The sequence below is a fragment of the Felis catus genome, chromosome B4, assembly GCF_018350175.1.
Source record: "Felis catus isolate Fca126 chromosome B4, F.catus_Fca126_mat1.0, whole genome shotgun sequence".
In the NCBI taxonomy this organism is placed as follows: Eukaryota; Metazoa; Chordata; class Mammalia; order Carnivora; family Felidae; genus Felis; species Felis catus.
The window spans coordinates 26786526-26802809 of NC_058374.1; the positions used below are offsets into that span (position 1 = coordinate 26786526).

The 16284-nt window shown below is 47.5% G+C and overlaps 1 protein-coding gene and 1 long non-coding RNA gene across 2 annotated transcripts; one reads left to right on the plus strand and one right to left on the minus strand.

The window, feature by feature from the left end:
• The first annotated feature begins 1399 nt into the window (after window positions 1-1399).
• BAMBI (BMP and activin membrane bound inhibitor) lies at window positions 1400-7820 on the plus strand. Its single transcript, XM_023256490.2, has 3 exons — window positions 1400-1812; window positions 5049-5336; window positions 5786-7820. Exons 1-3 carry the CDS (start codon window positions 1737-1739, stop codon window positions 6202-6204), a joined length of 783 nt encoding a protein of 260 aa, XP_023112258.1. The 5' UTR covers window positions 1400-1736; the 3' UTR covers window positions 6205-7820.
• A 4141-nt stretch (window positions 7821-11961) lies between these two features.
• LOC123386810 lies at window positions 11962-13543 on the minus strand. The gene is made up of 3 exons (XR_006601254.1): window positions 13345-13543; window positions 12265-12358; window positions 11962-12018 (listed from the first exon to the last, which is right to left on the minus strand). It is a non-coding gene; the product is annotated as an uncharacterized LOC123386810 (long non-coding RNA).
• Window positions 13544-16284: the final 2741 nt, after the last annotated feature.

Genomic DNA, 16284 nt, shown 5'->3' on the forward strand with positions numbered 1-16284 from the left:
TCTGCATATAAACATTATTTTTTAATGGCAATTTCATTAACTGTATCCTGTATCCTCTGTGAACTTTCAATAAGTTTAATTTACAAGGTTCACCTTGATTTTCGGTCCTTCAGACATGTACATTTTTTTCTTAGTCTTAAAGGTCATTTCTGTACAATAGTCCTAAAGGGTTTGACTTTACATCTCCCACCTTAGAATTAAATGCTTTTTTCCTCCCCCCCCCCCCCGACATTTTTATCAGGTAGGGAAATGTTGGCTGATCCTAAAAGGAAATTTCGCAAATGGTTGACTTGTTAATCTCAGATTATGGGAGGAAGGGATACAAGAGCATTCCCTCGGATCAAGAGTTTTAAGTTGAATTTCACCTCCTAAAAACCAAACCAAAACAAAACAAACCAACAAAAACAAACCAAACAAACAAAAAAACAGCACAACCTCCAGGAACGCCTTTGGGTACGTTGGGGCCGACAGCCCTGCAAGTCCTAATAAATGAATTAGTATCTCAGAAAGGAGATCACTGCGGGACTGATATTGATCAGAGTCAGCCGGTGTGTTTGCCTGCGATTGTTTGGGGGGTGGTTAATTGAGTGTCAGTCTCGGCCAGTGTCGTCTCGCTGGCGCCGGGTGCTTTTGGATTTGCTAATTTTCGTTAAGTGTCTCTAGCCGGCTACTCGTCCCCTGTCTACCCAGGAGAACTTAGCGGCTCCCACTGATCAACAGTCTGTCTGTCTGGGCTTTATTGATCACAGGGCAGGCGGCTCGAGGCGGATGCGCTGAGAGGGAGGGCGGCTGGGGGAAGGCAGAAAGCAGACCCTAGCGCCCGGCCGCCCCCCTTCCGGGCTCCCGACGGAACCCCCTCCTTGGCCACACGCAAGCCAGGAGGGTTGGGCAGGGGCGCCTTGGCCGTCGGCGCACGCCGGGGGACCGCCACTTGTCCCTGGGGTTCCTAAAGCGCGCAGCGTGGCCCGGGAGGGCTTTCGCAGGCGGCCGCGCGGTCTCTCGCGCGTTTCGGGGGCAACAAAAAAGAAGCCGGCCCAAGGCTGGGTTGTGAGGGTCTCGGTGTCGAGTGCCAGAGACAGACCCGGAGGCCGGGATCGACCCCGCGCCTCCAGAAGGTCACGGACGCGCAGGCATCCGCGAGGGGGAGCGCGGGAGACGGCAGCCTCCCAGCCCGCGGCCCCAGACGCCGGCGCCGCCAGGAGCCGCGGGGCAGGTCCCTCCTGGCCCCCCTCTGGGCCCGCCTCCTGGCCGCGGGGATGATTGACTGGAGCCTGGCGACCAATCGGACGGCGCTGGCGCTGCCGGGGCGGGGCCGGGGGCGGGGCGGTGTCTGGCCGGCTCCCGGCGCGGGGCGCTATTTACGGCGCGGATCCGGGCCGGCTGAGGCGGGCGCAGGCTGGAGCTCGCGGCTGGCGGTCTCTGCGTGCGCTCGGGGAGCTTCTCCCCTCGCGGAGTGCCCGGCCAACGCGGAGGCCGGTAGCTCACGCGGGACTGCAGCGCCGAGCGGAGCGGAGGAGCCGCTGGCTGCGGGGTCGGGTCGCGAAAGTCGTCTGGGCTCCTCCGCGCCCCTCCAGCCGCGCTCCATGCTCCGGCCGCGGCCGGGCCCCTCGCCCTGTCGCTGACGGCGCCCGCCGCCCCGGGCAGCACCCATGCACTGCGCGCTCCGGGAGTCGTAGGCTGCAGTTGCGCCGCGGCTCCGGGAGCCGGCGGGGGCGCCGCGGCCGTGGGGGGCGTCAATGGATCGCCATTCCAGCTACATCTTCATCTGGCTGCAGCTCGAACTCTGCGCCATGGCCGTGCTGCTCACCAAAGGTGGGTGCCCGCCGGCCGGCCCGGGGCGCGGGCTCCCCTGGGAGGGGCGCGCGGGGGTCCCGGGCGGCCGCCGCCGCGGGCCTTTGAAGGCGGCTGCCAAGGCTTTGTTAGCGGCGGGCGAGGTTTCCTCCCGCGCTGGAGCCCGCAGGTCGCGACAAGTTGCCTGTTCTTAGAAGTCGCGGCGGTGGCTTCGCGGCCGCCCCCTCGGGTGTCCCGGGCGCGGCGCGTGGAGGTGGAGTCAGACCTCAGGGCAAGTGCTTGTCACAATGTTTTTGGAAGTCCGTCCGTAGCGAACTTCTGAACGTCTGCAGCCGGGGAACGGGGCGGTGGAGTGCGCTGGGCCGCCGCCTCCCTGCGCACCCCGCGGGCGGGGGTGGCCGGGCGGCACCGGGCTGGAGTGTGGGGGTGTCCCTGCACGTCTCCACGTGCGGCCCTGTCCGCCACCGTGGCTTTGTGTGTGTGTCTTTGTGAGCCAGCGAGTGTGCGTGACTCCCCGTGCGAGAGTAGGTGCTCGAAGTGTGTGTCTCTGTGCAGGAGTGTGTGCTGTGTGGCTTCGCGGTGGCTGGGACGAGTAGGCTCTGTCAGCGGTCCCACTTACCGCTCACCTCGTATTTTACACACTACCAAAAAAAGAAAGAAAGAAAAAGGAAAAGAAAAGAAAGAAAAAGAGGCACAGGTCAGGGTCTTTATTTCCCCCTGCAGGCTTTCGCCTTTCAGGTCGGAATAACCAGAACTCCTAGATTTCAACGTTACCCTCCCCTCACCCCCCCCCTCCCCCAACTCCATGAACTCTACCTACTGTTGTGTGAACAGATAATTTTTTTTTTTTAACTGGGAAAGCGTTATTTCGCTTTTGCACCACCCCCCTTCTCTAATTGCCATGTAGCAGGCATGAGGTTAAAGGATAAGCTAGCCCAGCAAGGATGATGTGCTACAGTATTTATTTATTTTGGAAGGAAGGGTGTAATTAACCCTAAATAACAGCCCTGGTAGCCTGCAGAGGGGAGCCTCCTGGCCCTATCAAAGGCCGGCAGAACAGGGAGGGACTGAGGCTGACATGAAGTCACAGATACCGAAACTATGTGCCTGATAATGATATAATTAGGGGATCAGAGATTTCTGACTGCTGCGGACTTCAAAAGCTTTAAAAGAAGCCAGCAGTCTCTCCTGTAGCCATCTTGACTAAAGCAGACATTTTTGTGTAATCACTACATACAGTAACAAGAAAGGGGGGGGGGAACAGAAGAGCATTGTTCACTGTTTTCAAATACCAGTCCCCTTTTTGGGCCTTTCGCATGCCACAGGAAGAAACTTTATGAAACGACAGAAATATAGTTTTAATACAGTAATACAAAAGTCCATTCAACTTGTTCAAATGTGGCTCCAATTAAAAAAAAAAAGTTGTTAGAACTTTCGTAGTTACCTGTCAAAATTTTATTAGACTGTTTTAGGTCATGGCAAATATAGCATTTTAAATAGGCTCTCATAAACATTTAACTTTTTTTTTTCTTTTTCTGTGCTAGGAGTGAGGTGACTAGGATCAGAATGGACTTTTCATCTGTTTTATTTCTACTTTAAATCTATACATGGAATTTGTTAGACGAGGGATATGTAGTCCTCCCCACCTAGGAGTGGTGACCTTTATGCAAAACATTAAGATTGGAAAGAGGAGACAAAAACCCAGCCAAAGCAGGGCTCCAGCCCCAAGGTCTTCCCCGGGTAAGGGACTTGGGCCCAGACTCGGGACAGGGAGCGCAGATTTAGGATAGGAGAAAGACCTCCAGCTTTGGACGGTTAAAGACTCCCCATTGCCAAAGATCTGTGTTTAGCTGGCAGGTTTTATTTTTTTGTTTTTTTGTTTTTTTTAAGAACCGAAGCATTAGCAGCCTCTGGTGAAAACTGAGCACACCATACGGTGGCCTGGAATCTGGACAGATAATTAAATGAGACACCTTACTCAGGCATTCACATTCAGGGAGAGGAGGAGGAAGAAAGGAGAGGGTAGGAAGAGGTCTAGAAAGCCACAGTCCCTGGTGTTTAATTTCAGAGCACAGGTTTCAGTAACTAGACAGAACTTCAGATTGGGAAGCCGGGAAGGGGTAGTGTGCCTAAGTTCCGTTCTAGTAGCTTTAGTTGTGGCATACGACAGTGACCTGAATCCACTGTCAGATATGGTATTAGGGATAGCTCGGAGACCCAGATTATTTCAACTAGAAATTGATGCTAAAAGCCTCAGGGCGCGCATGCAGCAAAATGTTACTAGTGACTTGCAACTCCCCAAATAAGTTTTATAAAGGAAACTTTTAATCACTTCCTGGAGAAAAATTTGAGGTTTCCTTAAGGATTTTTCATTCAACCAGGGGAGGATTTTCAGTTTCAACGTTTCCCCCTTTAGATCCCATGTTGAATTACATGTAAAACTGGGGAGTTAAGGGGCGGAGAAGTTAGCTTTGCCTTTTTTTTTTTTTTTAATACCCGCCACCCCTCCTCCCCCCCTCCCCCCCCCCCCCCCCCCGCCCCCAGTTTTATGACTTTCCATTTGGGCTGAAAGAAATTGACTTTGGCAAGCAAACCACTAATTGTAAACTGCCTAGTTCCTGTTTTACAATATACTGACTAAAAGCTCCTCTGCATGAAAAGATCTTTATAGGCAAAGTTTGCCTTTTCTAGAGAGGTTGCAAATAGCTGCCCAGTTTCATAGTTTTAAAACCTCCTGACCGGAGCAATTTCTAGATTGTTGTGTTTCTAGTTAATAACTTTATAAGGTGTTAGCTAAAGCTCTTAAATCTTGGCACAGCCCTTTAAGGTAGTAAACAATTCAGTAGTTCCGATCAAATATTTATACTGACAAAATCAAAAAGCCTAGCATTTTTATGTTGTATGGTCACGTAGGATTAAGATGAATAAACAGTGTAATTTACCTTACGGTAGAAATTATCGTGATGATTGTTTGCCTTCAAAACCAACAGTAGTATTTTTAATTCCTTGCTAACTCATCAGACGCGGCTGAACTCTGATACTCTGCAATTGGGATTAATACATTTCTAAAATTACATTGAACTGGATTGAAACTTAAGCACCTAGGGCTTTTCCAGTCTACCGGGGACTGCCATTGTAGGCGCTCAGCTGAATATTCTAAAAGTTAGTGCCTTTGATCTTGGCGATTTAGCAGTTGCTTAGGGGGATGCATTATCTGCCCCCTGAAGGAGTGTGACGCAATTTCTCGTTGTTTTCAGGTGAAATCAGATGCTATTGTGATGCTGCCCACTGCGTGGCCACTGGCTATATGTGCAAATCTGAGCTGAGCGCCTGCTTCTCTAGACTTCTCGATCCCCAGAACACAAATTCCCCGCTCACCCATGGCTGCCTGGACTCTCTCGCGAGCACAGCGGACGTCTGCCAAGCCAAACAGGCACGGAACCACTCTGGCACCACCATGCCCACGCTGGGATGCTGTCATGAAGATATGTGCAATTACAGAGGGCTGCAGGATGTCCTGGCTCCTCCCAAGGGGGAGGCCTCAGGTAGGTGGAAGCCCTTTCTAACCAGAACGCTTGCCTGATCTACGGGCTTGTGGCAGCCGCGACTTGGTGTGCCTGCCGTTGATTTTGCTGTGAATGTAATTAGAGACACCGGAGGGAGAGGCATGGCTGGGTGCAAAGATGCATCTCTGTTGAGTCGCTTTTATGTCTGCCTGAGCATTAGATGTCTGTCTACGTGATAGGCTTTGCCTGGTTTTGCTACACGTTCAAGACCTCGGAAGACCATTGCTCGTCAGTAACGACAGCCTCTAAACACCTGTTTTTGGTAAGCCTCTGGGCATCGTGTTTGCAACGTTCATTTTCTGAAAGTTGCCGAGGTCACTGTAAGCTTCTTTTAGATGGGGTGCGTCGTGCCGGACGGATAGATGATCGTAAGTGTCCAGTCCACAGGAGGGGTTAACACAGTCTCCTCGTTCCTTGTACTCCCTCAGGACCAGGAAACCGGTATCGGCACGACGGGAGCAGGAACCTCATCACCAAAGTGCAGGAGCTGACCTCTTCCAAAGAGCTGTGGTTCCGGGCAGCGGTGATCGCTGTTCCCATCGCCGGCGGCCTGATTTTAGTGTTGCTTATCATGTTAGCCTTGAGGATGCTTCGAAGCGAGAACAAGAGACTGCAGGACCAGCGGCAGCAGATGCTGTCGCGTTTGCATTACAGCTTTCACGGACACCATTCCAAAAAGGGGCAGGTGGCAAAGTTGGACTTGGAATGCATGGTGCCCGTGAGCGGGCACGAGAATTGCTGCCTGACCTGTGACAAACTGAGGCAGGCGGACCTCGGCAACGACAAGATCCTCTCGCTCGTTCACTGGGGCATGTACAGCGGGCACGGGAAGCTGGAGTTCGTATGACAGGGCCTCATCCGCACCCAAGTTCTCGGACGCTTTGAAGGCCTTGAGTTCTGCTGGACAGGAGCACTTTATCTGAAGAAAAACAAACTCACGTCATCATCTGGGAGAGACCAAACGACCTCTGCGGACAGAATCTTGGATATTTCTTCTGAAGGATTATTTGCACAGACTTGAAGGCAGTCAGATGTATTCTTTGCTTTAAAATTAGAAAAAGCAAAGAGAGGACTGTGCACTCACTGTTACCAGGGTTATTTGCATCTGCGCGAGCTGGAATCGAGCACCTAAATAAACTGACATGTGCTCTGTGTCAGCTCCGACGTCCTGATTTATTGTAAAGATTTAAAAAATATATCTATATTTTTTGTCTGAAATTTAGCCGTGTCTTGTCATAAATTAAAAACAAACTAGGTGGGAAGTGTAAGAAACGACACGTTCATGCCACAAATGAAGATCTGTTGTTGATTCTACTGTTGTTGATTCTGATAAGGTCTCCACTCTAGGATTGGGCTTGACTTTTGTTTTGAAACAAGACCAAGATCTTGTTCATTCTTACTTGTGTATTTGTAATTTTCTCACAGCGTGGAAAATTTCCAAATGTGTACCGCCCATCGTTCAGTGTCTCACCCCCCCCCCCCCCCCCCCCGTTTTTTGTTAGGACAGTTCTGGTTTTTAGCTCTCATCTGCGAGAAATCTTAGACTTATTTATACCAGGTCAGATATGATGGATCAGTATCTGGAGTTGCCTTAGCAAAGGTAATATTTCTCAGCTTAGTCCAGATGCTCTGGAATGCTTCTTTTTAAAATGTGTCTACCTCCAACCCCAAAAGGAAAGCCAGACCAAACCCACTAAAGGAAACTTCTTCTCCAGTTCAAGTTAGTCATTGTCTCCTTTTGCTGTTGATTAATTTATCGGTTAACTTTGTGTCAAATCACGTTAAATATTGTGGACCCCAAATTAGCCAAACTTGATTGTATCATGCTCCTAGTTTGCAAACCTTCCTTCAACACAGTGTTATGCTAACTTGTTTTTTTTTTTGTTTTTGTTTTTTACCTCTCGATGTTTAGAAAGGGTTTCAACAGTGAACGTTATTTGTATCAATTGAGATTTAAAGAACACACAGTACCACTGGGACCCCCCTGCCCCTGACATTGACTTCAGCCACTGATAGACTGTGTTTCCATTCCTGTAGGACTTTTCTGTCTGGCAACACTTCTCAGGCTGAATTTAAACCCATGCTGCATTTGCATATTTTTCCCCCAAATAGGTCTTTGTTATCTTACACGTGAGAAGAATTTGCCACGTAGGCTTTTTTTTTCCCTCGATTCTTTTGTATATTTGAAACTTCTGCTAAAAATTAACCTATAGTCTGCATATTTGAGTATGGGGTTGTCTTTGATACGTGTTAAGGGATTCTTTGTGTGTGTGCGTATTTGGGGGAATATTTTATGATCAGCATAATTTGGATCCCTGAAGACAGATGCAGTAGCCACGTTCATGGGAGAATCTGAGTTGCAATGACTAGTCTAAAAAACAATAACCTAGATTATTTAATAATCGGTAGACCACAGCCCCATACAAAGTAGGCCATGGAATAAATACACATTTTAATAAATGACAGCATTCGTACTGTGCTTTTTGAGAATTACGGTTCTTGCACGCGTGGTTTACAGTTTACAAAATGGGTTAAGTTTTAGGAGTGGCGCTTCTTGAGGGAGCCGCAGAATTGTGGGGCCTAACTATGCACACCTGTCTAGGGAAGAGACTTCACTGAAGTTGCCAGTTGGGGCTTCTACCCTCACCTGCCCTTGTAGCTTGAAAATGAAGACTTCCCGCTCCTTGGCCATTCTCCTTTCATGCACAGCATCCTACGGGCTCGGTGATTCTTCCGGGTAGGCAGTGTTTGTATTAGCTCTGTGTAGTTAGTTTTCCCCTGCTGGCCCTGCTGTTATTCTCTACTCACCTCATTTCTTCCAAGTACCAGTTAACCAGGAACTCGGCAATTCCTTAAATAAGGCAACGAAGGATTTCAAGTCCTGTGTTGGGGGTGCCTGGCTGGCTTAGTTGGTAGGGCATACGATTCCGGATCTCGGGGTTACGGGCATCGGGCGTAGAGATTACTTAGAAAGAAATCTTTAACAAAAAAAGGAATAAAAAATAGTCTTGTATTTTGAAACGCTTGGAAACCAGGAAACTCCATCCTCCAGGAAGGGCCTGGGTCTCGGCTGCTGCTGTGATCACATTTTGTGGAAGGTGAACGTCGAATGTCTCCACTTCCGTGTTCTGTGTTCGCTGACCTGCCTCTTGTTCCTTCTGTAAACTCACGAGGCGGTTGACACCTCCCCGTTCAGTGGGGTGGTGGCCCTGTGGCCACCCCCCCACCCCCCCCCCGCCCTCGTGGGCAGACTGGGTGTCCCGGGTGCTAAGGTGCTAGCCGCATAAGAGACTGGCCCTGTGTCTCTTCCTCATTACAAGCCCTTTCCCCTTCATGGTTAGTATTCATAAATACTAAATGAGATATTTATTCACTTGTATTTGCACATGCCCTCGCCACCAGTCTTAAAAGTCAGATCTGGGCAGAACTTGGCCTTTCGACGAAAATATTACAGGCTTCTCAACTTTGATTTTTACCAAGAACTAAATATAGGTGCTCCTTTTGCTTTCCTCCGAGAGGGTGGAAGTTGCCAAGCGTGGAGATAAAGGGCCCTTCATGAAATAACTACCTACCTGATTCGGTGATGTAAGAAAGGTGATGACTGGTGTGTTGGTTTTTCCCTCATAGAGATGTTTACTGTTACTCTGAGGTGACAGTACAAGGCCGGGCTGACCAGGAACAGCCCTTGTTTAATATTGACACAGAACTCCCCCCAAAAGTAATATTTTTTCCAAGTGGAAATTTGCCCAAACCGGAGACAAATGGGACCAAATTTGCCACGATGTTTCTATACCTACACCCCTTACGTTCTACCCCTTTGGAAAAAATGGATCCGTACAAGGTTCTGTCTTTTATGTTCTCCCCCCCCCCCCTTATTTTGAATGGTTCAGAGGCTTCCTAGAAATTGACTGGGGTGTCTCTAATTTCTGCTGAACTGATTTTATTAAAAACACTGCACCATAGGGGGTTTGACCTTCTAAAATACCAAACATGTCTGCTTTAGAAAATCACAAAGCTCTCCTCTGAAGAGCTCGTAAATCTGGTTTCAATATGGGTTGATTATAGGCTAAAAGCTTGAAAGCAGTGACATCTAGTATCATGAGTCTGGAACTAGCCTTTTTGGGGCCAGGACAGATTTTTTTCCTTATAACCTCTAATTGGTCCTCTTCTCTGTCTCGGCCCGAATAACGTTAAGCCTCTGAAAGTTACACGGAACGATGAGGCCCAACTCATACAGGATAGTAGTGGTCAAGTGCACTTTGGAGTCTCACAGCCTGGATTCCAGTGCTGCCATTGCCTCTACCAGCTGTGTGAACTTGGGCAAATTACTTAAGCTCTCTGAGTACTCAGTTTTGTTACCCATAAAATGGGGGCGATAATCTCTATAAGATTATTGTATGGAGGTATAGTAATTTCTATTAATATACATGAGGGTCTTGGGTGAACCAGAGTGGCCCAACAGAATATTCCTCAAAATTTGAGAGCTATTGCCTTTCCAGTGGCTATTTACCTGACTGTAGTATTTCGGATCGTGCATACTCGAGATGAACTGCAGAATGCATATAGCATTTTTAATATTTGTTTTTAATTTATTGCTTTTAGCCTCATCTACTAATGAGATATATAATTGTTTCCTTTTGGGTTAATCTGGTGGCTACTGATAACATTTTGGTTTTATGTACCTATTTGGGGTTGTTTTGGTTTGTTGTTTTTGGTAGTTGACAGAATGAAGTGCTGGAATTTCAGCTGCTCCTGGTGGTTAATCCAGTGAGAAAGTCAAGGGAGTCAGTCACGTGGACAACAGATACCGTTCCAGAATCACTTGACCAGATTGTGTCTGATTGATACACTCTAAACAAGTACCACCATCAATTATAATTTGCCTCATAAAGGCTCCAAACAAAATACAAATAGTTCCACAACAGGTTTTTAGAACTGTGTGAACGTCTCTTTTGGGGGGGTGGGGTGGGGAAGGGTGTCCTAGTTAGTGAAAAATGCAATTCATTTCCCTAGATGAAATTAATTTAGTCAGTGACTCTGTGGGTCACAAGTGTAATGGAAAAAAGGACTGTTTTAGACACCAACTCACTCTTCTTCCCCCTCTGTCAATGTTGTCCTCACTCGGCTGATTTAAGAAGGCAGGCCATTGATCTCAGAATTTGAGATCCAATGAAGTAACAAATTTAAACGTGCTTTCAAAATTTGACAACTCTTTCTCTGGAGTACAGTTTTCGACCCTGAACATGTCCTGGCTAGTCGGCTAATGCTGTAGCCCATTTTGGGGTGTGATGGCGTAATTCACCTGTCTGCCATTCTGGAAATTTGGAGATAGACCTGGGGAGGTGTCAGAGACGGGGGTAGCCAGCTAGGGGCATACTGCTTGCAGGATAGTGGCGATTTTCCAATGGATCTGCTTTGGAGAGTTTCAAAGTATGTATTATGGGGGAGGCCTGCCAGCCATATTTCTACAAACTTTCGCCATTCTATGAATATTAAAAGGGATTCCAGGAAAGGCATTGATGAGCTATCCTGGGAGACACTTTGGATAAGCAATTACACAATATCTCAAGGCATCCATCCATCATTCCTCAAGACTTCTAGGAGATTCCTTCCATCTAGTGTAGCTAGTAGCCAGCTGGCCTGTTGGAGGCTATTTCAGATTGCGTTTAGCAGCCTGTATCTTGCAGATCAGACTGATGTTGGATTAACCTGAGCAGAATCTTGAAGAGCGGAGTTGATAACTTTATATGTATATAAATACACGTACGTATATAGCATGTATACATATGTGCCATGCTAGCTGAACAGTCTTTGAAATCCTGGACTCATTTTCCATTGAACGAGTTTTCAAGGCAGTGTGTAAGCAGATGTTGGAATTTGTGGGAAGTCAGCAATTTGTTTTAGACACGTGAAGACTAAGTTCGTTGTGATGAATTAATAAAGTCAGAGGCTGTTGTGTAAATTCACTGTGAAAGCTCTCATATTACAAACCTAATGGAACAAAAATTGTTTTAGCAGTTAAAACCAAGAGAAATACAGAAAGCTCTTTATCCCTGGTCTCTTCCCCTTGGAATTTCCCTGGGGAACTGATGAGGACAGTGGAAAAACACCACACTTCTAAAAGCAGTCTCTTACTTTTCCAGTGTCGGGAGTCCACGCCGAGGCATTTCTTTTCTTTCTTTTTTTTTTTTTTTTACTACATTTCGTGGATGTGATTTTGATACCCAAGACTTTCACTCACAGTTGCCTCGCTAAATGGGGTATTTCTCACCCGGATTTGGGGATTAAACTGTGAACTCCCAGTGGGGAGGGGCTGGAGACCAATAGCCTTTGTAAATTGCTGTGATCCAAGGAGAGAATGAAGTGAAGGGAGAATGAGATGTCTTGCAGTAAGCATCTGAATCCAGGCTGTCAGTAAATAAACAAATGTCTTTCTCTTTGGTTTCCCCACTCTTTCAACTATCGTTTAATTTTTTTTAATATTTTTAAAAATGTTTATTTTGAGAGAGACAGAGGGGGAGAGAGAGCATGAGCACACGAGCAGGGGAGGGGTAGAGAAAGAGGGAGAGAAGACAATCCCAAACCAGCTCCATGTTGTCAGTGACAAGTCCGATGTGGGGCTTGAACTCACCAACGGTGAGCTCATGACCTGAGCCATGACCTGTGCAGAAATCGAGAGTCAGATGCTTAACCCACTGAGCCACCCAGGCACTCCTCAACTATTGTGTTAAAGAGTTACAATGTTGTATGGGAAGTCCAAAGGAAAACAAGTTGCTCATGAAGGGAGTTAAGGAGAAGCAATTGAAATGGATCTGAAAATTAATGAAGCATTGCTAAGGTCAAATGCATCCCCACCTTTTAAACTTGGTGCCCATCTCCAAGCTGATTTAAGGATACTACTTTTCACCTAGAAGCATATCCTTATTCTCCATTAAGCTAAGAATTGTACTTTCATTCTTGGTATTCCGAAGTATCCAAAGTTGTCATCACACGGTGTTTCTCTAAGGAATTTAAAAAAAAATAAGCCGCTGAGAGTTTTGTTGGGCCAATAGGTGAAGAACCTGAAATCCGCAAGCTATTTCATCTTCAACCTGCTTGTCCCAGCCACACAGGGGTAACTTGGGCGGATCCTTTTTTCTCCTCCGGAACTGAACCTCTCACCAGAGGCTATAATAAAAGCAACAAATAGCTTGCTGCGTCCTGCATTCAAGGTCACACCAAAGGTTAGTTACACATTACCCACCCCTCTCCACACACCTAGCATCTTCATTAAAGGATTACCTTTTACTTCAAAATCCAAATGGCTCTTATGCATCCATTTGTACTTTTATAGTTGAGCCTTTATATATGTTTCTTTGATTATCAGTGTTCTCTCAAGAAAATTACTTATTGCGTAGGTAACTTTAAATAATGAAATGCAAGTTAAAGAACGTGTTTATGTGTGCGGGGGGGGGGGGGGATGATCATGACTTCCTAACTATTGTTTCTAGTTTCCCATAAGCCTTTTATTTATTAAAAGTATTTTATATTTATATTTATATTTATATTTATATAATAATGTATAAACATACATTTATATTTTCTACGAGCGCTGGATCAAACCGTCAACAGGCTTCCGGTAGCGTGTGTTAAAAATACCAGTATGCGGTGCCTGGGTGGCTCAGTCCGCTGAGAGGCCGACTTCAGCTCAGGTCATGATCTCACAGTTCGTGAGTTCAGGCCCTGCATTGGGCTTGGGGCTGTCAGCAACGTGGAGCCGGCTTTGGATCCTCTGTTCACCAACGCCCCCCCCCCCGCCCCTCCCCCTTGCATGCTCGCGCGCACTCTCTCTTTCAAAAATAAATACAAAACATTTAAAAAATGTATTCTTCCTTACCAACCTTAAAAAAAAATATGAAAAAAGTGTGGAAAAGAGCAGCCCCATTTCTTTAAAGGCAGCAATGTTGTCAACATTCAAAGGCAAACTGGCAGGAAAGAGGAAACGTACCTATTCTCTGTGCAAAATCGGGGGCAGCACTGATCGCGCTGGAGCTCGGTTTCCCCTGGGATTCTTCGCTTCTGGCTACCGAATTCACCGGCTGACAAAGCCTGGAGGTGGTGCTGCTTGAAGGCTGTCTAAAGGGGGGGGGGGGGGATTGTCTGTCCATCCGGGATTGCTAAATGTCAAGGGTCATTTCCCAGCCTGACACTTGATTGTGAAGCAGGTTAGGAGGTAAATCTTGCAAGGCCCCGGATTGTGACAAACGCTATTGGTGGGCAATAAAGTCCGACCGCCTTAAGCGGCTTGTTTTAACAATGGGAGGTTGTTTGTTGGCATTTGTATGCAAATTGTGGTGAGTAGCTAACAGGTTGCTTTGAAATGCTGAATTTGTTTATCCCAATGTGGGAAGCCCGACCTTTTCTTCGTGGGCAGAAGATTTATGGAGCTCTTTTTTTCATGGCTCTCAGCATTGAATTAGGTCCAGCAGGGCCCCAGCATTGTCGTTAACTCAGGCTGGGCTTCAGGGGCGGAAGTGCACTGCTGGTCCCCAGACTGACCCAGACGGGGGTAACCTGCTGGGAAGCCATGGGCTCACAACGTTCTGGAGTTTCTCTAGGTCCCCCGGCTAGGGCTGAGCCACCAAAACAGCAAACAACTGAAAGGAAAAATACTCCCGTCTTCAGAATATCCATCACATAAATACCTCGTCTGGAAAAAAATAAATCGGCCATTTCCTTTGGCTTCGTCTTCATACCTATTCCGGGAAAAAGCACCTCCCTCCTAGGCCAAAGAAAGACCTGCCATTGAGTCTCTCACTGGCTTGTGTCTTCGTATGAACTTTTTAAGTCAAAAACGTTTGTTCAAAGTGCTCATCCTAACATTTTTAGAGTCTTTATAGCCGCCGTGGGTGTGTATGGTTTTGCCCTCAGAGGGACCTGGGTTCAAGTTCAGTTTCTTCATTTACATAATGGGGATAATAATATTATCAGCACTTTGGGTTGTTGGGGGGATTAACTGAGATGATGCAAATAAAGGTTTAGCTCGATTCTTTGCAAAGCTGTAAACGTTAGCCATTCCTACGAGATACTGTTCCTTTAAGGGCCCTTGAACTGTCTAGAAAAGACACACAGGTGGTCAGCGGTCATCACTCTTACTTTACGGACTGAATAGATTCAAAGATTTAGCGATGCTTAATCTCTTTTATTTGTGAGTGTCTTTCATTTGCTCAATGCCACCTTTCCATGCTTATATTTTGCTCTAGACAGCAGGAAAGTACTTAACGTTGAGGCGAAAATATTGAAACAACATCCCTTGCAGGAAAATGCTGCTTCTTAGGAACAATTATAGTGCTGAACATCAGCACAGGACAGTTTGTGCTAACACTGTCCCAAATCAGGAAGGGCACGTTATCTGCTCCCTGTTCCAGCAAATACCTGTTTTTGCACATCCTGTTAATGAATACACACCTGTCGAGCGTGTTAGTTTGCTCTGCTGACTTAGTTGACAGAGGGCCAAGCCACAGTTCACTGCATTGAGTACAGGCGGCAGGAGCACTGCTGGCTGTCTGGCTGCTTGGGGGTCCGGGTGAAGGGCCTGCAAAGGTCACCCGCACAGGAGTGCGAGAGGCGAAATAGAATTTTGTGTCAGACTGCATTCATAAAGAAGGTTCAATAATCTGTGCTTCCAAGAAATGTGTTAGACTAAAAACACAATTCAGCTTTTTTTTTTTAAAGTGCATTTATTTATTTTGAGAGAGAGAGAGACAGAGAGACCGAGGGAGGGGCAGAGAGAATCCCAAACAGGCCCAATGCTAACAGCATGGAGCCCCATGTGGGGCTCGATCCCACGGACCGTGAGCTCATGACCTGAGCCGAAACCAAGGGTCGGATGCTCAACGGACTGAAGCATCCAGGCGACCTTCCGCTTTGGTAATAAAGCTGATTTGTCACTTCCTGTTCCTTACTAAGAATGTTGTGACTCGTGTGGTTCTGCGCCTTTTTGTGTTCCTGTATGTTAGCCTCTCGTGTGTGTTCCCTGAGATAGTGACAGATCAGCGGGACTTCTGCAAGCCCAGGAATTTGTCTGTGTGCCTCACGTGTGAGCACCGCATCTGAAAGCAGCCACCTGACACTTGCTGAGGATGTTCGCCGAGTGAGACACGGACACATTTCTCAGCTGACCAGCTCTAATCTTAATCCTTTCCACTCATTTTGGGTCTTTCCCTTTCCCCTGTTTCTTCTGACCGCCTTGGTCATGGGCTTTCTGGCTGAGGATAGCGTCCTATCTCCACTGCTCCCTTTAGACTTGAGGTTTCTTGCCTGTCTATGGCTCCCCACAGCTCACGCCGTCTCTCTGGGTCCTGCCTCAAGCTGGTTCTGACCCCTTTGGCCCTGGCTTCATGTCCTTTCTCTCTTGATCACGTATTTGGCTTTTGCTTTTCTGCCCAGCCGGTTTGTTTTCCAGTGACTTGATTGGGCCGTCGCTCTTGACTTAGGCTTTGATTGGGAAGCTCTCTCGTGTTAACCTTGTGCCGTGACGTCAAGCTGGCAGGCCGGTCCTGGACCAGACCTGGGTCATCCTGCCTGCCTGGGCCTGGAGCACTGGTTGTCTAGGTACAGCCTTGACTACACATTCAACAATCACGTTGTACCTCACCTCGCCAACCCCCCAGACACACACAGCCTTACCTTTCCTGGTGGCCATTCTTTATCTGCTAAGAACGTGGGGTTGGAACTTAGGGACTTAGGGGGTGTGAGTGCTCAGGCCCAGGAAGGTGATGCAGAGAAGGGGCCACTACACTTGGGACTGAGAATATACTGGCACTTTCTCTGGGGCCCTTTGACCCCACAAGTCACTGTCCATCCCTCCAAGGCCCTTGCCTGATAGCTCTCATTGAAATCTGAACTTCCCCAATTATAACTCCTCTAAGTCTTGCCGCAGGCAGAA

What these genes read in the sequence shown, in the direction of transcription:
- BAMBI (XM_023256490.2), top strand. Translation starts at nt 1,737, where the DNA reads ATGGATCGCCATTCCAGCTACATCTTCATCTGGCTGCAGCTCGAACTC. An exon ending in GGCCGTGCTGCTCACCAAAG is followed by an intron (nt 1,813 to 5,048) that starts GTGGGTGCCCGC and finishes CGTTGTTTTCAG; the next exon opens with GTGAAATCAGATGCTATTGT. An exon ending in TCCCAAGGGGGAGGCCTCAG is followed by an intron (nt 5,337 to 5,785) that starts GTAGGTGGAAGC and finishes GTACTCCCTCAG; the next exon opens with GACCAGGAAACCGGTATCGG.